Source organism: Myripristis murdjan, chromosome 9 (assembly GCF_902150065.1).
Source record: "Myripristis murdjan chromosome 9, fMyrMur1.1, whole genome shotgun sequence".
In the NCBI taxonomy this organism is placed as follows: Eukaryota; Metazoa; Chordata; class Actinopteri; order Holocentriformes; family Holocentridae; genus Myripristis; species Myripristis murdjan.
Window position 1 is genome coordinate 35094610 of NC_043988.1, and position 23068 is coordinate 35117677.

General features: G+C 43.9%; 2 protein-coding genes across 5 annotated transcripts in view; one reads left to right on the forward strand and one right to left on the reverse strand.

The window, feature by feature from the left end:
- Window positions 1-11988, reverse strand: part of snx2 (sorting nexin 2) — a 44214-nt gene extending 32226 nt beyond the window's left edge. The window contains exon 1 of one of the 3 annotated variants that reach the window (XM_030059836.1): window positions 11466-11988. In XM_030059836.1, coding sequence (XP_029915696.1) covers window positions 11466-11564 — 99 coding nt within the window. In that variant the 5' untranslated portion in view covers window positions 11565-11988. The remainder of the gene's footprint in view (window positions 1-11465) is intronic. The other 2 variants (XM_030059837.1, XM_030059838.1) reach the window with 2 other exon arrangements.
- Window positions 11989-12714: 726 nt separating this feature from the next.
- On the forward strand, window positions 12715-22751 carry rnf214 (ring finger protein 214). Of its 2 annotated transcripts, XM_030059835.1 has the most exons (7): window positions 12715-12915; window positions 14029-14243; window positions 16153-16286; window positions 18089-18317; window positions 20858-21067; window positions 21669-22328; window positions 22514-22751. In XM_030059835.1, exons 1-7 carry the CDS (start codon window positions 12855-12857, stop codon window positions 22559-22561), a joined length of 1557 nt encoding a protein of 518 aa, XP_029915695.1. In that variant the 5' UTR covers window positions 12715-12854; the 3' UTR covers window positions 22562-22751. The 2 variants fall into 2 exon arrangements, with proteins under 2 accessions (XP_029915695.1, XP_029915694.1); XM_030059834.1 differs by having other exon boundaries at window positions 21669-22751.
- Window positions 22752-23068: the final 317 nt, after the last annotated feature.

Here is a 23068-nt window from a genome sequence, read left to right on the forward strand (position 1 = left end):
GTGTGTTTTACTGTGTCTTCCTGTCATCAGTTTACCTTTTATTCTTTTTTAATTTAATCTCTAATTTTAATTTAATCTCTGTCCGCCGTGTCGGTCCCTGTTAAATAAATTTTAAATAAAAACATAAATAAAACATGAATAAACCGTGAAAATCATCTTTAAGTGCAGCTGTAGCGCGTGGATTATGATTTAAACCTCGATCCAGCGTGACACTGGATCGTTTCTGCTCCACAGAAAACAGAAGGATCGTTTTTTTCTAAATAATTCCTCTGAGGTCTGGCAAAGCGGCGCTGCAGCGTTTCAACACTTCAGGAAACGACTTCGACTTTTTTACTTTTACTGAACGAGGTCACACCTCTTACCACATCTCTTATTCTGTGTGTGGAAGTGTGAGTCGGCATGTTGGAGGGAAAACCAGAAACCGCAGCGTGTGTGTGTGTGTGTGTGTCATCCATCCTGACAAACCGCAGAGCCGAGCAGAAACACAGGAAGCCGCCGCCCGCTCGCCTCTTCCAGGGAAACGGCGAGCGGCGAGGCCGACGTGCTAACGGCTCCGAGTCAGCGCTTCCACAGAAACCTGCCGCTCACATTTCAGCAGAAACACACACACACACACACACACACACACACACACACACCCACACGTCCGCCTGCAGGGGGCGACGTCGAGCTGTAACCCCGGTCCAAACGGAGTCATCAGGCGAGGACTTTCCCAGAACATCAGCTCTCTGATTGATCATATAAATATGTAATAATTTTTTTCCTGTGCGTTTGGTGAAAATGAGCAGCCGCTCGTTAAGAGGATCCACGTTTTTAGGAGCTCAGATGAAGAAATCTGGAACCATTTAGGAAAATAATCATTTTTTCTGCTGTGGTTGTGCAGCACAGAGCCTCAGCGCTCATGGAACCCTGCTCAAGCTGACAGCATCTCATTTGGCTTCGATCAATCAATCAATCAATTAAACAAACTTTATTTATATTTGTATAAAACATCCTGCCAGCCACCCAAGAAAGAAAATAAATTAATAAAATCAAATCAATTAAAAACTAAAAACAGGAACTGAGGAAACCCCATCATAAATCAATTTGCAATGAGGATTAAGATCAATAAGAAAGAGATAAATCTCAAAATAGCAAAATAAGAGTAGAAATAAACCGAGCAAGGAATGAAAAATGTGAAAATAAACAAACAGACAGATAAATAAATAAATAAATAAATAAACAAATAAATAAAAACGCCAAACAGCAGTTAAAAAGTGAAGACACGTCCAATCAAATGTATTGATCATTTTAGTGCGTTTAGCTTCATCGACCGCCAGATATTTGACTCAGTGCAGCAGGTGCTCAGTGCTGCCCCCGGTGGACAAAACACATCGCAAAGGTTTCATATAGTGATGCTGGCAAAAAAAACAAACAAACAAACAAAAAAAAACATTTCAGTCTCTGTGTCACGACATCGAAGCTTCAGCATCAAAACCTGAAGCTGCAGACGTTTTTTAATCCAAACTAAAAAAAAACAAAAAAAAACAAAACTACACACAAAAACAGCCGATTCGTCCAATCAGCAGCTGCTGAGTGACTCAAAGGGACTGAGGTCACTGAGTTTTTAACTGGAAACCAGCTGCTTCAGACCAGAGCTGACGACTTTCCAGTGAACTGATGTGCTGACTCTGGATCAGACTGGGAGCTGCTGTGAGCCTCGACTTCACAACCAAACAACGACTGCTTCACTGCTGACTCAGCAAAAGGGTTTTTTTTTTTTTTTTTTGAATTGATGAATCATTTAGTTTGTAAAACGTGGAAAATGAAGTCCAAGAGCCAATCCCATTTCTCATTTTCACCCCTACCCGTACCCCTCTTTTTCGAGTGCCACTTGCCTCATGCAACAAAGTCATGAGGGGAAGGGGTTGAAATGCTCCCCTATGAAATGGGACAACCCTTCATCCCCGGAAACGTCATCATTAGTCATCAGCGACGTTGAAAACAGACGCGACGATTTTTTTTTTTGCTGGGAAATCTCAATCTCAAATTGACGTCTTCAGCTGTGGTAATCTCTCTTGCGTGGGCTATTGGCATCTTTTTGCGGTTGTCAATAGCGAATCGGAAGAATGTAAGGAGAAGAATACGTCTCCGCTGCGCGTCGTGCCGCCGATAAGAACGCCCCTCAGCCGTTGTAAAATCACTGTAACCCGTAACAAGTTTTGCTGTAGTTAGCCCGACGTTAGCCACACAACATGCTAGCCAGCTGGTGTAGTGGTGGAATGTCAATCGCCGACTTTATTGATTTTTGTGTTAATTGTGTGAGAAGTGTGGGAGATTTCTCGTAGCGCTCGCTTTGGAGTGTGCCTCTGAAAAAACTCTTCAGTTCTGTCCTCTGTAGTGGACATTGATTGATCGTCTATATCCTTTAACTCATTTGAGCTGCCCTATCAGGTCCTGGTGTACAGAGGAGATCCAGGCCTTTCCAGTGATATCTCATGTGATGAGGTGGGATGAGGGAAACACCCACCTTCTACTGAGCCAAAATGGCAGCTGCAGAAAAACGCACATGTCGTGAAAAAAGAAGTCAAATATTGTTTGGCTATTGATTTTTACTTATGAAAATTATATATTTTCTTGTTAATGGCACTGATTATCTGTGGTTATTTGATTGGTTTTTTATTTAAATTTAAAATGATCTGTTTTTTTTTTTTACAGTAAAATCCACCACAGTGGACGTACTGTAAAATCTAAAATAAAAATATTTTTGTGAAGTTCTAAATTGTGAGTTGTTGTTTTAACTCTAAATAGACAAGAAATCACAAAAAAAGTTAAATTGGAAGACATTTTTTTTGGTTGTGGGATGTGGGTCAGTGCCTTTTCGCTCCCATTCATCCACTCATTTTCTATTCCCTTTCTTACTTTCTACTCATTTGCACACTTAACGTCCATAATTGTATATTGTTGTATATTGTATATAGGGTGTATATTGTATATAGGAGTGTTCTATATACTTTCTATTTTATTTTTATGTTATTTTTTATCTATTTTATTCTTATCTATATTTTTACGTTCACAGTGCTGGAGTCACGGCTGCTGTACCCGTACGTTCATGCATGTGACCAATAAAAAATCTTCAAATGAACAGCAGCTAAAAGAAAAAAAAAAAGTACTTTCACGACGATATGAACTTAGAAACGGACGACAACGACTTTTTACTTGATGATCGACAATCGATTAGTCATTTAATTAGTCAATCAATTCATCAGCTAATCCGGTCAGCGCTGGTTCAAAACCTGCAGACTCCTCCGACACACACCGGCTTTGAATGAGCTTTTTTAATGAGTGTGTTTACAGAGTCACGTCTGCTCGCTGCCCTGTGTGTGTGTGTGTGTGTGTGTGTGTGTGTGTGTGTGTGAACACACTGCTACAACTCTTCAGTCACCTGCTGCTGCACACAACAGACTTTAGACCCAATAAAAACACAGAGAGAGAGAGAGAGAGAGAGAGAGAGAGAGAGAGAGGGAGAGAGAGAGAGGGAGAGAGGGAGGGAGGGAGAGAGAGGGAGAGAGAGAGAGAGAGGGAGAGAGAGAAAGAGAGAGAGAAAGAGAGATAGGGAGGGAGGGAGAGAAAGAGAGGAAGCAGCAGGAGATTTCAGCTGAGAGGACACAAACAGCAGAGGATGGAAGTGAGAGGAAATGAAATGAGCGATGATAATGAGGAGCTTCCTCCTTTCTGACTCAGCAAAGGTGGAGGGGTTAGAGGAAGCACACACACACACACACACACACACACACACACACACACACACACTTAGAGACTCTGCTCCAGGTCAGCTGTGCACTCAGCAACAGGGAGTCTGCTGGCATCAGAAAACTAAATATGTAAGACTCGTTTAAATATTTAAAACCTGCCCGGAGCCGGATCTCAGAACGATTTCGAAAAGCAAAATAAAGGAACAAAGCTGACAAACAGCCTCTTTCACACTCAACAAGTCAGCAGAGAGGAAAAGGGGCGGCAGGATCATAAAAGCTCAGGGACACTCAGCTGAACAGGGTTTGGATGAAACAAATAGAGACTTAAACTACATCTAAAACCTTAAAGTCCAATAGTTCCCAGCCTTGATCAGAGACTGTGAAGTCCTACAAACACACTGATGGAATAATATCTGAAGGCAGCTAAAGAAAGCTGTGCAAACCACTGGCCATCTCAACACTAAAATCCACTTTTATGGCCACATGATCACCCCGAGGTGACGTGTTGGGCTGCAGCCTCAGAGCCGCTGGGCGGGAAACGAAAGGGGCGATCGACAGCAGCAGGAAACAAGGAGGTGAGAGAGAGAGGACATGAGGACATTTGCAGAGGAAATCCCTGGCAGAGCCTCGCAGGAAAATATAGACGGTGCACATTTACATGGCTGCAGCATTTCTGAGCCAAATTCAGCTTTCTGTCACGGAAATTGTGTAAAATATGTGACCCAGCGTGCAGAGACCTGGTCACACTACTCTGATCTGATCTGATCTGGTCTGATCTGATCTGATCTGATCTGATCTGATCTGGTCTGATCTGATCTGATCTGATCTGATCTGGTCTGGTCTGATCTGATCTGGTCTGGTCTGATCTGGTCTGGTCTGGTCTGGTCTGATCTGAGGAGCTCGGTGCCTGCAGTGACTCGAGCTCACGGACACGACGAGGCTGCTGATGATCACATCTTCAGTATTTTTGCACCAAAGCAACTTCATGCATGTTATTAAATTTGTTGCCTAATGAAACGACTCGTCTGGCGTTTTCAACTCTGTAACTGTGACAATAAGATCAGACTTTTTTTTTTTTTAAAGAGTCGGAGAGGATAAACACAGTGACACCAAACACAACCTGCTGCAGGATACTGAAGCGTTTGGTCCTGATCCCAGTTCAAAATGCATGTTACACTGTGAGCTGCTGGACGGACACTCGGCTGTACTTTATTGAAGTATAATAAACATTATTAGTTTAATTCATAGGCCTTCTGCAATAGAAAAAAATGCATGATCACAAGTTTAAGTGTGTAAAAGATACAGAAAAGGCAGAAAACTGCTTAACCCTAAATAATCAATTCACGGTCTTTCAACTGGGTTTCCTAGATGTACCTGTGTTGCTATAAGCAAAATTATAAAAAAAAAAAAATTATTAGTAGCCGCCTGCTTTCATGTCACTTTATGCCAGGAAAAACCCCGTAAATAAATAAGAAAAATAAAATATAAATAAATCAGGTTATTGATTTATGTGTGCATCTACTGTCCACTCCTGAAAAAACCTCCTGTTCCAGCAGCAACAATAGAAACATATAATAAAGTTAAATAAAATAGAATAAAAGCTAAAAATATACAATAAAGACTACATGTTGGCAGGTTTGCTGTGTGGAGTGATTTCGTTCTCCACATCCAGCGGCTCTCTGACCTGAGATCTGCAAACAAAGTCTGTTTCCATAATCAGATTAAGGGATTAAGAGAATGCCGGTTAGCGCAGGTAGATTTCTGCTGGAGAAACCCGAGCGCTGGCGCCGCGGAGGAGGAAGCTGACAGGATCATCACGGAAAACTTTCTCTGCTACACAGCATTTCCTCTGGTGAAAATATGAGGAAATGAAAAACACACCTGGCACCTCAGCCGGCTGACGGCTACGCTCCACCGGCCGCCGTGCCTGGCTGAAAATAAATAAAAATAAAAATAAAGTATGCCTGGCTGAATTTACCATAAATGAGCAAAATTAATAGAAAAACAAAAAGAAAACTGAATTGCTATAAAACATTTGGACGACGTGTTGATGTGTCATCCTGCTGCTGCTCGGATGAAACTTCAGAATAAAAGCTGAGGTGATCGTCAGTGGTCGTTCAGTTGAATCGGCTGAAATGTCAAGTTTGCTTCTTTTTTTTTTTTTTTAAACAAATGTTCACTTTGCTTTAACTTTACTGTGAACATTTTGCACTTGTTTTGGTCTGTAACACATCACTGAGGTACAGACCTGACAGCTCTCACACAGGAAATGGACGTTATGATGAATTTGCATTTTTTTTTTTTTTTTTTTTTCAGAAGTTTGTGCAGCTTTAAGTTCGACTGGGATCAGAAACACGAGTTTAAAAAAAAACATTCCTGCAAAGTGACAGTGAACGCCACAGAGCAGGAGGGAAGAGGAGTCAGGGGTTATTAAACACTCCACTTAACCCCAGTGAAGTGCTCTCTCTCTCTCTGCGTGTGTGTGTGTGTGTGTGTGTGTGTGTGTGTGTGTGTGTGTCCGACATCCTTCAAGCGTTTATTGGTGCTTCTCCGGCAGCATCTCGGCCATAAAGACACACCCAGCCTCACTCTGCTGCTCACAGGGGAAGTGATGAAAAACAACAGTGACACACACACACACACACACACACACACACACACACGGGTCAGTGGAGCGTTGTTGTGACACTGAAGGAACAGAGTCATCTCCAGGAATGAAATCCAGAATGCTGACATGACAAAAACACACACACACACACAGAGCTCTGTTGAGTGTGTGTGTGTGTGTGTGTGTGTGTGTGTGTGTGTGTGTGTTGTGTAACTCTCTGCTCTGCCAGTCCCACATATAATAGCTGATTACAACAGCACTAACTGGTAACTTTTATGTGTGCTGAAGGTCCAACAGTAAAATCCAAACCGTCGGTGTGTGTGCTCATCGTTTGAGTTTCTGACCGAGCGGCACCTGAACGCAGCGCTGACCTCTGAAGCCTCTGATGTCGGACTCTCCCACCTGCACGTGAACGCAGCAAAAGATGCTGACCTGTGGCTGCGCAAGATGTTCGAAATGTGGCGTTCAGGCTCATAACGTGCAACGGCGGTAAAGAAATATTTACATTCAAAACTCTGAGGTGGAAATAAAAAAATTATAATAAAAAAAAAAAAAAGATATTGCTTTTGGTGGCTTAGTAATTTAATCTGTTGCCTGCACAAGAGTTCACTCCAGGTGAACTTTGACCTGTGTATTTAAAATGACTCAGCCAATGAAAAATTAAGCCTCACATTCAAGCCTCCAAATTGAGGGGGCTTTTATTGTTGTAATGTCCAGGAGGCTCCAACAACCTCTCCCTCTTAGCTCTAATGTCGGACTTTGATTCTGAAGAAGAATCAAACCCAGAGCCTTGTTTTGATGTGGCGTTCGCTGCACGCTGACACAACACGCTTCCGGCTGGAGAAAGACAAAAGGTTTTGAAAAAAAAAAAAAAAAAAAAAGTCGGGAGAGTTCAGGGCTAAAAAGCGCTGGTGAGGCAGCGAAATGCCACCGCCGCTCAGTGTGCCAACTGTACCACAGCTTTCAGGGCAGCTCTGTGTGTGTGTGTGTGTGTGTATGTGGGCATATTTCTGTAATATTTCTTTGGTAACTCAAAGGCATTTCAGTAAACTTGTGAAAGGCCTGTGACTTGGCGCTTATTTGGGTCTGAGCAGTTTCCTAATTTACACTCTGAACACAGTGATGATGCATTTTCTCCTGCAGACGGCCTCTAAACTAAAATAATAATAATTATGTTAATAAAGTGCAGCCCTGTCTCCATCCAGAACCAGACTCCTCCTGCTGTGCAAACTCAAGTTCAAGCTTATTTAAAGCCCAATATCACTGTTTACTGTCTCTGTGGCTTTACACGCCCACATTTTACAGCAAACAGGACGACGGCTCCTGACCTCATCCTCATCACGAGGATAAGCCCGGCCGTGCAGCTCGCTACTGGGACCTGAAACATGAATCAGCAGGAGGAGCTTCACTTTGTCGCCTACAGCATGTTGTGTCTTCATGTTTACACTCTTGGATAAAAATGCATGGATCCTATTGCCACATCCACAGAGTTTAACATGACCTTCGTTGTAGGGCTGTCCCGATTAATCAACTTAATCGATAACGTCGGGGACGTAAATACGTCGACACGTACAACATACCATCAAGTTGTTGTCAATTACGTTGATTACGCAATTTACACAAACAGCGTACAGCAGACGTCGACGTTCATGAACAGAAGTGGAAAAAATGGCAGCAGTGGCACAAAACAGCCAAAAAGACGGTCAAAGACGTGAAAAGTGTGGAGAAGCCAAGTGACTTGGTCATCTGCAGCCTTTGCAAAGCGGAGACGGCGTCCCTCAGCAGCTCCACGGCGACGAGCGAGCAGCTGGAGCGGGACGTCCTGATGCTGCTGGAGGACGACAGGAAGCAAAAAGCTGGACGATCCTAAGTCTGACTAACTAATTACCAACTAACGCTAATTTACAGTAACACGGCAGCATGAAGGAGTTAAAGCAACACGAGGTCACTTTGACTGAGAAACGAAACTTAACGATGCACCTTAATACATCGCACATAAAAAGAAATCGCTAGATTACTTGAAAAATTCATCATTTGACTGATCAACTAATCGTAAAAATAGTTGATAGATTAATCTGGAGAAAAATAATTGTTTAGGACAGCCCTCACTTGGAAGATTGACTGGGTTTATTAAGATGCATAAAGCTGAAGAAATGAGGATTCAGCTGTGTGGCGAGCGGCCCGACTCACTGTTTCACTGCAGTGAAGCCGTGGACACACACTGTGGGATTTTGGGCTGTCCCAGAGGAGAGACGACCAACGAGGAAGAAACGTGGCGCTGTCTTTGGTCGTGGCTCCAAAACTGTGGCCTCACACTGAGAGAGGAACAAACATGGCCGTCGTCACAGTCCTGGGACCAGAGACGGCCCGGGAGAAAATCCTGACAGTCAAAAATTCAGGAGAACCATCTCACAGTGGGACCGCCGCCACGACCTACAAGCCAACCAATAGGCACACAGCATGAAAAAACTACACTAAAACCGATGATGGAGGTAAAACGAGCAAAAGAAATGTTTGGGATTCCAGCAAAGAAGAAAACGACTGGATCCACATTCTCCTCCTTCTCCTCTTTGGATTTTGTCCAAACATATATTCATACCACTTGATATTAATAATCAATATTAGCAGAACAAAGCCACTAGTTTAGCACTACAGCGGTGCCGACTGATCACGTACGCCGACGATGTTTCCTTGTATATTAACTTGCTGCCAATAAGATTCAGTCGTGGGATCATCGCAGTCGACACACATCGAAGTTGATGTCGTATCCCAAGTTTATTAAATCCATGTAGCACAAATCCATGTGGCTTGTAATAAATTCATAAGATGATATCTCACAGTCTGTAGGCGCCATGAGCCTCGGATAGCTGCGTACTGCCGCTGACCTCCCCAGGTTCATGTGCAGATACAGAATATAATTCACTGAGCAAACAAAACAAAGCAGTTGCCAATGACAGTAACTTGCTAATGACACACTGTTTACCTGTCTGTCTTTCTGCTGTCTCCATGGTTACCACGCCTGGAGCTGCAACATGCGGCACGGTGAGTTCAGAGGAGACACGACTAGGGCCGGGTACCAAACTTCAACACCATTGAGTATCGAAAGATGCAACGGCACCGAAACTCAGTTCCTAAGCAGTAAATCTCATCAGCGTCAGTGAGCCAATAAGCACGCAGCATGGTGGTGCTAAGATCTAATAAAGCTGCTGATTGGCTGTCTAACGTTAGACGTCGCGGAGGCGTGCAGGAAAAACACCCAGAGATGTTAAAAAGTTGATTTTATAACAACATTTTATCAAATTGGTTATTGAAAAAGTAACATTCAGGATCCTGTATCGAAGTCAAGGTACTGGTAATGAAGATTTTTCAAAGATACCCTCCCCCTCGACCCGACACGGCAGTGAGCCAATAGGAAGGCAGCATGCTTGTACCAAGATCTAACAATGCTTGTGATTGGCTGTCTAATGTTCTGCGTCGTAAAGGCATGCAGAGATGTTAAAAAATTGATTTTATGACAAGATTTTAGTATTGAAAAATAGCGTTCAGGACCTGGTATTGGACCTGGGAAATTTTTTAAAACCCTAACCCTCAAAAAGTCACGACATTGCTTGAGAATTTCGTCCCGTATTTAAAGCGGCCTCTCTGGTTTGCAGAGTCAGGTGTCACTCAGTTCATCCTCTAATAACCGGAGCAGAGTCTCTGTATTGTCTGCAGTCGAGACAAAGAGTCTCTGTGCTCAGCGATGAAGCCCCAGTCTGCAGGGGGACATGCAGGACGGGCCGCGACGCGACGCTCCGCTGTCAGCGTTAAACCAAATCCAGCCGACCCACTTCCTCTGGGTCGCCTGCCGGTCAGCTCGCCGCTTCCCTCACCTGTTACCTTCACTGCTCATTCTGCACTGTGGAACTGTGTCCTGCAATGACCGCCTCTCTAATAACAGCTGCTGTAGTGGCTGAATCACTTTGTTTGTTTGTGAGTGTTTTTGGCACTTTGGAGCCATTACTCATCTACTGCACCAACAGAGCCTTGTTTATGCGTACAGTGTACCCACCACTCCAAGCTATTTGTTTTTTTTATTTGATTGTATTTTTATTTTTTTAGTACTGTGTTCTCAGATTTATGTGTAGCGTACACACCACTGTTGCATGCTCATGCTATTTTACTCTAGGCTAAAAATAAGGTGTGCATTGCTAATTTCTAATTTGGACTGAGTGTATTTACCGCATTGGTGTGTATTTATTGTATTGAGCTCCCTCTCTGCACACAAACACCTGGCGGACACAGCTCAGGTGGGTTTATCGCTCGCGACAGAACTTCAGCAGATGTGCAGATCAGCGCTCGAAAAGACGGCTGGGTGTCTGCCTAAGTGTTCACTGCAGGAGAACAAAAAAAAAACAAACTGCTGCTGTTCACTTTGACACCAAAAACAAATGCAAAACGGCTTAAAACAATTAATGAAAACAGAAGTGCACATTTTCATAACTGGTCCTTTGATCCAAAACCACTGGATGCATTTTTCACATGTGGCTGACGGTGCCGTCTGCAGATTTGCTGAAATAAAATGATGAACTCTGTGCATCATCATGTTTTTTTTTTTATATAATAATATAATAACAATAATAAGATAATATAATATAAAAAAATTCCCCCAAAGTCTTAAAAACAGTCCCCGTGACCGCCTGGACAGACTGAAAAGCACGAAATGAAAGTCCTTGTTAACGTCATTCCCCCCGCTTGTTTTCTCCCACGGAACCTGAACGCGGCTTCGCAAGTCACACCTGTGTGACTGTCACCTGACGGCAACCCGGAAGTACGAGTAGAAAACACAGATTCTGCGTTTTTTAGGCGCAAAATAAGCCTCTCCACCCTGCCTGTCAGTGTTTTCTGGGCTGTGGGGCTCCGTGGCCGCGGCTCAGACCTCCCTGATCTTTATGTGAGCGAAGCGCTGCGTGTGTTTTCACCGCTTCTGTGCAAAAACCAAAAAACGTCATGTAACACAGAAACCAGCCAGAGGCCGTTTGGACGAGCAGCCCCGCCTGCTAAGTTTGTTGTCAGCTCGGAGCATCACGCCCGGCCGGAGCTCCCCTCGGCCTCCCATCACCTCCTCCACCGCCTCCCCTCACCTCTGGCGCGGCGGCCGGCTCCGGGAAGAGGTCCTCCCCGTCCTCCAGCTCCTGGAAGTCGGTTTGCTCCGGCGGAGGGTCCCTGGCTGTGTCCGCCATCTTCACTGCCTCGGCGGTGGGGATGATACACAAAAAGCCGAGCGAGAGAGAACAGCCGACTGACAGACGAAAGAGAGAGAGAGAGGGAGAGAGAGGGAGAGGGAGGGAGGTGGAGGAGAGCAGAGGAGGAGTGGGGAGTCAGGAGGTTTTCCCAGCTCTGTCATGTGACCCGCCGGAGTCTGGAGCCAGCCCGGAGAGGAGGGGAAAAGCGAAGAGGCCTCACTCCGCCGCTCTTTCCGAGCACCGCAAGACCATGCATATCCAAACCTCCCTGCTCACAAAGTAGTGAAACTTCTTATGCCATAACATGCACCTGTAAAGAAATAAATGCCCACAAAATGTATACTTTCAATTTCTATATATGAATCCCATTACTTCTACTTACCGGAAAAGTATTCACAGTGTTACATTTATTTATTTATTTATTTATTTATTTATTTATTTATTCATTCAGTGGAGCAGTTATGAATTGAAATGTATTTGGTTGAGAAAAAAATGAGTAGTAATGAGATAATTAAATAAAGTTCTCAAGAGAAGAAAAATGTGTTGTTGTTTTTTTTTTTTTTTTTTTGTTTTCTGGATTAATGAGATGAATATGCCAGCATTCAGAAATAATTGCCATTAATGCAGCAGTTATGTGCCAAGCATTTACCTCTCTACAGGTATGAAGTAGTGAGAGGAGAGCTCATTAACAAACCAGGAAGGTTTTACCAGGAAGGCAAGTGTTTTTATATTATTTTCTATATTATTATTATTGTTGTTGTTGGTGGTGGTGGTGGTGGTGGTGGTGGTGGTGGTGGTGGTGTTTTTTTTTATTTTTTTTTATTTTGTTATTATCTTTTGTGCATAGGTTTTTATTTTATTTTGTTTTATTTTATTTTATTTTATTTTATTTTATTTTATTTTATTTTATTTTATTTTATTTTTTATTTATTTATTTTTTTAAGCTTTTGGGTGAATCGTCTTGAAAATAGACGATCTTCGCCCGGAGCCACAGTGGAGGCCGGATGGATTCACGCGGGTCATATTCCGCCTCCTCTGCGTGCAATCATTTCCGTGTCACACACTCACACACACACACTCACACACTCTTACACACACGTTTTCTTGTCCGTGTCCGTGTTAGCAGATATCCGGCAGCGGCTGTGAACCGGAGCGCTGTCCGCTTTAGCTCCAGTCAGGCCGGAGAGGTTTACCTGAACAGTCCGTGGAGCTCGGAGCTCGCTGGCAGCGGGGAGCCTGGAGACTTCCGGGGAGACGGAGCCGGGCGGCGCGGCCCCGGCGGCCGGCATGCACCTCCACCCGCCCGCCGGGGAGGAGACCCTCCGGCCGGCCGAGCCCACCGAGGAAGGTACCGAGAGGCAGGCGACAGAGGGCGGAGAAAAGCAGCTTTAACTGGCGGCCTGTTGGCTGAAATGCCCCATTCCTGATACATCCACTAAATATCTAATGTATTAACAGTTTACTGTGCAGCGCCTCTGTGTGTATATGATGTTTAGAGGTTTCCCTTCTTTACAGAGGCCCAGTTTCTTATTTCTGTATTTATTTAGGTCATATGTTGTAGGATTAATGCTAACGTTTAGACAGAATACACATAATGCATATACTTTCTCTTACAACTATAGTTAATGCACACAAGCAGGATCAGTGCACATAATAACATAATGTACATACTTTTTTTTTTATTTACAAATTTACATATTATAGATATATATTTTTCTGTTTCATATAATTTAATTATTGTCGTGCGAGGTTGAGGACAGCTGCAGCGGACCCAGTTTCCCCTCTGGGATCAGTGACGTATTTGTGTTTCTGACTCTGAAAGTGAAACGTAAAGCAGAGAAAAGAAGAGTAAAGTGATCAGAGCCCAGAGTGATGTCTGCAAATGTCTTGGTAAAGTTTGAGAAGCAGCTAAAAAATACAAACAAACCCAAACTATTAGTTTTACACTGAAATAAATGGAGAGAAGAAGCATCTCAGTGAAGCTGGAAGTCAGTCTGGTAGTTTTACCTGCTAAATGACTAAAAATGCTTCAGTGATTATTGAGCGCGAAAGCCCACATGTAGACAGCACAGCTGGGATGATGTGTTTCGACACTGTCATGATACCTGGGTGCAGATTTCTAAGTGTTTTGGTGGGCGTGTCTGAAGGGAAGAGCCGTGGCTGCCCAGAGAACCCATCTTCATCCAGAGAGCTGGAGGTCAGAGGTCAGAGGTCAAGGGACCCGCTGGAAACAGACAGGACAGTTTTTCCTTCACCAAAATGTAGCTGAACTTAGTGATATTTAACCGCCTTGAAGACGACGTAGCATGACATGTTTGGTGTCGTCTAGTTTCATATGATACCAGTATCTTTACTTTAAATAGATTCAGTCATTTTCATGCCCCTCTTGATTGATTTCTTTGTTCTCCATCATTGTTGTTTTTAATCGCCTCCTCCTCCCCTCCTTGTCTCTCGCTCCCAGAGCTCCTGCAGCTGGCGCCGGGCGGGGCGTCCGAGCGAAGCGTCAACACCGACCCGGGCTGGGAGAGCCAGGTGACGGCCATGTTGAAGTACAGCTGCAGCCTGGCGGAGCGGCACGGCGTCCTGCTGAAGCAGCAGGAGGAGGAGGAGGCCGAGCACCTCCGACACCGACAGCAGCTGGAGAGGAAGAAGGAGGAGGCGACGCAGCAGCAGCACGTGTGTCTCACACACACACACACACACACACACACACACACACACCTGCAGACATGCATGCACACACACAAACAAGAGTGCGACACATCTGACACTGCTGGGAAATTCGAAATGTGGTTTATCCAACTTACATTTACATTTTTTAATTAACTTATTAAAGCTCAGGCTAATTATTTTGAGAAGTGACACGACTGATATTTCATAAAATTAACTTTTAAAGCTAATTTCATGCCGACCCCTGTTTGAGAACCACTGTGCAGAATATACACCTAGCAAGAAATAAATGTCCTTAAAATGAATATATATTTAATTTTATATCTAAATTCCTTTACTTTTACTTACTCAAAAACAGTGTATTAGGTCCCCTCATGCTGTACAACAATTTAAAAATTACAGTAAAGTCATCACATTTCATTTTTATTTTTTTAATTTATTTTTAACATTTTTACTTTTTTTTTTGAGTAGTTGTAAACGGTGTATTTGGTCACTTCATGCTGGCTCACCAAAGCCAATAAAAATACCAGTATATCATCACATTTATGTATGTATGTATGTATTTTGTGTAGTAGACATTAAGCATAATGCATTCATTAAAAAAAAAAAAAAAAAAAAAATCTGCCTTATTTTTCTAAATTAATGAGATAATTAAATCTAGATTTTGGAGAAAAGTCTTCATAAGGAGGGAAAAAAATCTATTTATTTTTTTCTGGATTCATGAGATGATTATTGTCGTGGAATTTTACAACAAAAACGAACAGTCAGATGATCTTCAGGCCTTTAAAGCTGTGGCAGCAGGAGAATCATATAATATGACGGAGGTGACAGGAAGCTCTTAAGGCCTTCAGATTTTACATTTACTTTGCATGTCTGACATAGTCAATCAGGTAATAAAGCAATAAAAACTTTCCAGAAACAGGCCGAGTCATAAATTCCAGAAAAGTAACTGATCACCTCTTAATGAGAGAAGCTGGCAGAGGGTCTGATCCATCGCAGATACCAACAGTTTCACTCTGAGGTCATACAGAGGCTGACGCAATACATGATTTTAATGGTAAATTCCTTCACAATTATATCAATATGCTGAGATAATTATGTTATTAGTTAGTTATGTGTCATACTAACATTTAGATAGATAGATAGATAGATAGATTTATTTATGGATTAAGACGAATAAAACAGCAATCCATCGGATGACATGCAAAAGTACAAAACTTATTTCCAGCATGGTCCTTGGTGTTACATACAAGAAACAAAATAGACAAGAAACAGACAAAGTCAAGACAGAGGTCATACAAAAATAGGTGGGAACAGAAGACATCCCAATAAAACAAATACACAAATAAAACAATTAAAAAGCAGAAAAACTATCTAGAATCAAAGCACATTCACCTTCTTCCATAAAAGCTGCTTGACCTGCCTTTTAAAAATTCCATGCCATGATCCCACCTCTAGGAAGGTGAAAAAAAAATAGTCAAAGGAGGAGTCATCTGACCAAATAGATTATTTTTTTTATTTTTTATATATTTTCATTTTTTTAAATTTTAATTTAATTTTGTAAATATTTTATTTATTTATTTATTTTTATTTAATTTTCATTTATTTATTTATTTATTTATTATTAGATTTTTTTAAGCTTTTGGATGAATTGTCTTTAAATAGATGATTTTTGACCAGAGCTTGCTCACACACACACACACACACACACACACACACACACACAGGTCGCAGAATTGAAACGGTGATAAAACTGAACAGCCTGAATGTTTTGCTGATACACATGATAAGTTTATGTGATTTTCTCAAGTCAAACGTTTTCAAAAGTCCTGATTTCCGGAGCTGCGGTCGGTCGGTCGGCCGGTCGGCCCGGAGCCGCCGAGGCGTTAAAGCGGTAAACTGTGTTTCCTGTCAGGCGCTGCTGGACAAAGTGGAGTCGCTGCGGGTCAAACTGGAGCTGAACAACTCCAAGGCCAGCAGGAAGAGCTTCTTATCCAAGAAACAGGAGATGACGGCCGAGAGGAGCCGCGCCGAGGAGGACAGGGACAGGTGAGACGCTCAGAGACGCAGAAACACCTGCTTCACCTCCGGCTGTGTGTTTGCTGCCAAACTGGAAACAGCACTGGAATCAGTTTGGGAGTAAACAGGAGGCCGGTGAGCCGCCCGACGTCACTGTGGTTTATTAAAGCCGATATGCTAATGAGACCGTTAAGCAAACACATCAATTAGCACATACACCAACACACCTGTGCTCATGTGCCACCTGCAGGGTTATTCATATGAACTGTGTTTTTAAAGAGCTGGGCCTTTTAAGAGAATAGATGTTGCCTCATTAATATGCAGATTTATGCAGCAAACTGTTAGATAGTGCACTTCATCGTGAGAGCGTGGCCCCTCCGGCTTGCCGTACTGGTCCTGCCTGATGCCTAGGGTTGGGTACCACTCACAATTGTTTGAATCCTCCTCTAGTTTGTGTCTGTAAAGTCTGATGAGGCTGTGATTCTCCTAGAGGTCACTAGAGGTCATTTTCTCCAGCCACGTCCAGTTTGACAAAAGTCTCTGCCTGCAGTGAAATGGCTGCTATGGGGGCCGACATCATCACACAGGAATCAAATGTGGCTCAGTGACCATGTTTACATGCACACCATGTTCTGATTCAGGTTAATACTCTGGTTAAGGTCATATTCCGAATAAAGGCCCATTCATACCCTACGTAAAAGACGGAAACGGAGACGGACGGAGCATTTCGTCCGTCCTGTCCGATCATTTCGTCCGTCATTTTGCACGAAGCGGGGGAGCTTACGATTACGGACGAGACGGAGCAACACCACCGGAAATCGTGGGGGCAGTATTGAGTTTATAGTCCAGATTGTCACCAAATCACCAGAGTCACCAAGAAGATCCGCAAAGGCTTTTAAAAATGGAGCACGGTGTTGCACCTTGTCAAAAGTTGGAGAGGAAATCGTGAAATAGTGGAAATGCCGCTCGTCATCCATTTCCTGCATTGGCAGCACCAAACACCGGAACTCCCCATTGAAGGGGGCAGCTGAGGTTTAGTGGCCTCACGTTCCACCGACGTGTTTTTGGACTTCTTCCACAGTCGCCATGTTTTATTAATGCCGGTTTATTGGGGCTCGGCACTGCCATCTAGAGGAAGTGTTGTGTTAACGCGCACCTCAACACAAAAGACGTACAGAGGTATGAAGGGTATACACGTATAGGACGGACGGATGGACGGACAGACGAAAAAAGGGTATGAATGGGCCTTAAGGTGTTTAGATGCGCTGCAGCAACTGGAATATTCCGTTTACATGTCACTTGGCATGTTCCCGCGTTTCGGCGTATTCCACGCTCTTATGTAATGCAACACTCAACCTGCGGGGGGGCAGCAGTATGCGTATAGGCGTCTGGTCTGCCAGAAAAGAAGAAGAAGAAGAAGAAAGAGAAGATCCTCCATGATACTGAAGTCTCTGACCAGCTGAAGGCAGACTGCGGTCTCCTGGCTCTTGCTGCTGTTCGCCATGTCGTTCCCCCCGCTCGCAGTAACCATAGCAACAAAGACGCCCCAGGATTCATTGCGAATCGAGACGTGACTGAATATTCGGGTACGGGGCGTTTTCAGATTAAGGTGTTCACATGGCACAGGGGTCTGATTGGGAATTCTCTCCAACTGGAATATGACCTTAATCTGGTTCAGTGTGTTTACATGACTCGTGCACAACCGGAATATTGAGGATAATCTGAATAATACAGGAATCTGGTGTGCATGTAAACGTGCTCCAGACTGTTGAGGCCCACACACACACACACTCACACACACACTCACACGTCGCCCCGCCTCGTCCCGTCAGGCTGGCGAAGGAGCTGGAGGAGAGCGAGCGGCGGCTGGCCCGGCTGGCGGAGGAGCAGGGCGAGGAGCAGCGGCAGTGGCAGGAGGAGCTGGACGAGCTGAGGCAGGAGATGGAGCGAGCCCGCAGGGAGGCCGAGGAGGCGGAGCTCGCCGCCCTGCAGGACGAGATCGCCGCCGTGGAGAAGCAGAGGGAGGCGGCCGCGGCTCGAATCGACACCTGGCTCAAGGAGGTGAGGAGGCGCGACTGATGATGATGTCGGAAAATGATCAGTTTACAAATTCAGTAATTAATCGAGTTCATCAGATTGTCTTCTTTCTCTCCGTTCATCTTCATAAAAATAACACTTTGGTTTTTTTTTGGCTGCTGCTCAGACTGACGACGACATTTTAATACGTCACTTTGGGCTCTGATCACTTCCCGTCAGACTTTGACTTTATTTCCCACATTTTATAAACTAAATCATTGATCAGTTTCATGAAGTCAACAAATGTGGATCAGTGGATGAACTGATGACTGATTTCATGAATATTCGATTGTCATTTATCAAGTAAAAAGTCATTCATCTCGTCGTTGTCGGGCTCCATCTTCATAAAGACGATTAAGAAGCTCAGGCTGTCTTCAGTCATATCTTTAAAAAATGAATTTGTTTTGTTCTGTTTTGTGCTGATCTGACTGATGTAGATATTTTAATACGTCACGTTGGGCTCTGATCACTTCCTGTCAGACTTTGTCTTGATTGTTCCACGATTTACAGGCCAAATCATTAATTATAAAAATAAATAAATAAATAAATAATAGACAGATTCATCGAAAACAATGATGATAATAATGAAAATCCTCTATTTACAGTGCCATCAGAAAGTATTCACACCGCTTCACTTTTTCCACATTTTCTAACGTTACAGACTTCTTCTAAAACCCATTTGAGTGTAGTTTTCTTTTTAAAAATCTGCATGAAACAGCCCATAATGACAAAGTGAAAACGTCACACACCACAAGTGAGACGTGTTTCAAACAAAAGTGGCAGAAGCTGAGGAGCGAAAATGGATATGACATCTTCTTTTTTTTTTTTGCCTCCTTCTCAGCATGACTCTTTCAAAAAAAACTAAGAGGCCCTCTGCACTAAGAGGTCAGACCCAGCTGGGAGAGAGGCCATGAAGTCTCAGTAAACTCTTCAAATCTCTCGTGAACCACACTGAGAGCCGATGTGAAGGTGTGATCACGTCTGCCGGTTCTGCACAGTTTGTAGTCGATCAGCAGGTTTTGGTTCAGCTGAGTGGAAAGGCTGCTGCAGTAAAGCGGGCCTGATGAGAGGAAGGTGTGGAACTAGTCCAGTAATTTTAGGCCAAAATTGGGGTCAACCTAGGACAAATTGCAAGAGAAGCAAACTCAACTGATTTTGTATCCTCAGTTTGTCCTGAGTGAGGGGAAAAAAGTCCCAAGAAATCCCATTGGTGGAAAGTTTTGAAAATCACCTATTTATGACCACATATTACCAAAAAACACTGTTTTTAACACACAGGAAAGGGGTTCAACATTTGACTTTGAGATATCACTATAAAAATTCACAAGTTGATTACACACACAAAGACAAGAAAAAAAGTCAATTACAAGTTCTTTGAATTATTCTGTTTTCACATGCATATCACACATTATCTGATTTGATATGCACTAATAAGGAATATGAGGAATAAATGCCAGAACAGATATTTAAACAGTGAATTAAAAGGTTACTATATAACAGTGAATTAAAAGGTTACTATATATATAGTAACCTTTTAATTCACTGTTTAAATGGCTCTTCTGGCATTTATTCCTTATATTCCTTATTAGCGCATATCAAATCAGATAATGTGTGATATGCATGTGCAAACAGAATAATTCAAAGAACTTGTAATAGACTTTTTTTCTTGTCTTTGTGTGTGTAATCATCTTGTGAATTTTTATAGTGATATCTGAAAGTAAAATGTTGAACCCCTTTCCCCTGTGTGTTAAAAACAGTGTTTTTTGGTATTATATGGTCATATAGAGGTGATTTTCAAAACTTTCCACCAATGGGATTCCTTGGGACTTTTTTTTCCCCTCACTCAGGACAAACTGAGGATACAAAATCAGTTGAGTTTGCTTCTCTTGCAATTTGTCCTAGGGTTTTTCATAAAATGACTGGACTAAACAGGGTCTCTGTGTCTTCATCACTTAGAATAGATTGTATTTTGAAATATTTCTGAGGTGATAAGAACGTGAGTGCACCTGTTTGCTGTCCCAGGTCAGGGTATCCACTGGGTCTTGAAAAGTATTAAAAGGTGATAAATCAATTTTGGGAAAATTAAGACCCTTAAAAAGTATTAAAAAGTCTTATCACGACTTTATAAAGTCTTACATTTTGAAAGTATTTTTTCTGAATTAGCAGTCCAAGAGTTTGAGTCCCAAAAACATCGTAAAAGTGTGTGAATTTAGTCATTTTTATTAAAAAACAAAGATGAACAGGTGCATAAAAAACTAGGCTATCGTGGGTGCGTTCGTTAATTGTCTCTGAGAGCGCCAGAGCGAGCGGGCGGGTGGAAATTCAGAAGCACAAAGTACGCTCTGTTGTATCCTAGTGGTCTATAGTTTTTATCACAAACTAAAACTGTTCAGTTAAAAATATCACTGATGGAAATGGTTACAGCTCGACGTGGCGGTGAGGTATTAAAAAATATTGAGAAGGTCTTGAAAAAGTCTTAAAAAGGTGTTAAAATTAAGTTCAAGATTCCTGCATGTACCCTGCAGGTGAGGCAGTACCTGAACACGCTGCGGGTGGAGTATCCTCAGCAGTATCAGCTGGAGCGGCTGGACTGGGAGAAGCAGGAGAGCGCGGTGAGGAAGAGCCAGGGCGAGCTCCAGCGGCGCTTCCAGGACGTCCTGCAGCAGCTGCAGCAGGGCCGCGACTTCGAGAGCCTCCCCAGGATCAGCGCCCCGACTCTGCCGCCCATCCCCATGGTGAGAGACGCCACCGGGGAAATGAACCAGCACCTCTCTGTCTCCCTCTAGTGGCAGCAGACGAGAAGCTGCTTGACAAACACACTGATGGGCCTTTTTCAGTTTCACATGCAGAGAAAAACAGGAGGAATTAAAGTCAGTGAAAACCAACCCAGTAGAAACTGAAGTGAAATGCAGCTTCTAATGTCACAATAATGCAGAATAATAAAAATTTGATCTGTGGATGATGGATTTAATCTACGATGCCATATCAGGATCACCGCAGGGCGGGGCAGGAGGGTAACACTTAGAGAGAAAAGTCAGAAATTTATGAGAAAAATTTTGTTTTTTTCTCATAAATTTATGACTTTAATCTTGAAAGTTCTGAAGTTTTTTCTGTTTTCTTTTCCATTTTTTTATTCTAATATGTCATCGTATTAATCAGCTCTGTGTGAGTTTAGACTAGACTGAACATCATGAACCTTCATTTGTATGTTAAAGTTGACGTTGATTGATTCACACATCGATTGAGCAGTTAAAAAAAAAAAAGCCAGTTAATTATTAAATGGCGTGACGCGTCATATGTTCAGCTGTAATAAGCCCCGCCCCTCTTCTCTCACAGGTGGAGCTGAGGTTCAATCAGGTGATCCAGGCGTTTGCCCGCCCGCAGTTCGTGCCTCCTCCTCCTTTCCCAAACGTGGGGAAGCGGCCCTTCGCTCCACACCAGCACCAGCACCAGTACCCGCACCCGCCCCCCTTTCAGCCCCATCACCACCACCAGTTCCCGCCCCAGCACTACCACCCACCCCAGTACCACCCCCCGCCCCAGAGCCAGCACCAGTTCCAGCCGCAGCCTCATCACCGGCCACATTTCAGGGCTCCGGTTCGGGTGACTCCGCCCCCCAGCCTCTCGCCGTCCCCCCTGCCTGCACAGCCGGTGTCTCCGTCCCCGCCGCCCGCCGCCGCCACCGCCACCGCCGCCTCGTCCGCCTCCGCCGGCAAGCTGGACAAAGTCCTGGAGAAGCTCGGGACTAGATTCCCACAATGCACCAGGGCCCAGCTGACGTCGCTGCTGCAGCAGGTGAAGAGTTCCCGCGGCACGCTGGCCGGCATGTCGATGGAGGAAGTCACCGAGCAGGTGGGGATGAGGCTGGCGCAGAGCGAGGGCGCCGCGCCGGGGCCCATCAGCCGACCCTTCGCCCCGCCGTCCGCGGCGAGGGCGCCGCCAGGTCCCATCCAGAGGCCGATGCCGCCCCCTCAGAGAGCGGCGGCGGGGGGCCAAGCCGTTGGCGGCGGCGGCGGCGGCGGCCACAAGCTGTGCCTGATGTGTCAGAACCACGTGGAGCCGGAGAGCCGGCACCCGCTCAGCTGCCTGCACACGGTGCACCGCGACTGCATCAGCGTGTGGCTGCAGTCCAGCAGGAACAACGCCTGCCCCTTCTGCCCCGCCAAGTGAGCGCCGCCGCCGCCGCCGCCGGGACGCACGGGACTCACTCTGCCTGCCATGACCTTTGACCCTCTGACTGTTGGTTTGTTTTAGCACTGCTGAGCTCAGCATGGAGGCTTTTCTGATGTGAGGTAGAAAAATGCCAAAACATCATGTGCACCTCGTCTGTCTGTCCTGTAGTTTGAAGCCGGCGACGAGCAGGAAGCATCAGCCCGTTTGGATTTTGTTACTGTGATTATTAAAGAACCTTTGACTATATCGACTGGTGCATTTATTCAAAGTACAAAATACATATATACATACATATACATATATATATATTTTTTATCAATGACAGAGTGAACGAGGGCCACTGTCGGGAGAAAAAACTGTTCACACAGCCAGGAGAGGGGGGTGATATTCCGAAAAAAAACTTGAGATTTACCTGTTTAATTCTTGATTAAACGGGTAAATTTTTGGGGAAAAAAAAAAAACCTCACAAATTTATGAGGGAAAATAATAATAATAAAAAATGAGATTATAAAGTCACAAATTTACAAGAAAAAAACTTGAAGCGACATTGCAGGGACTTTTTT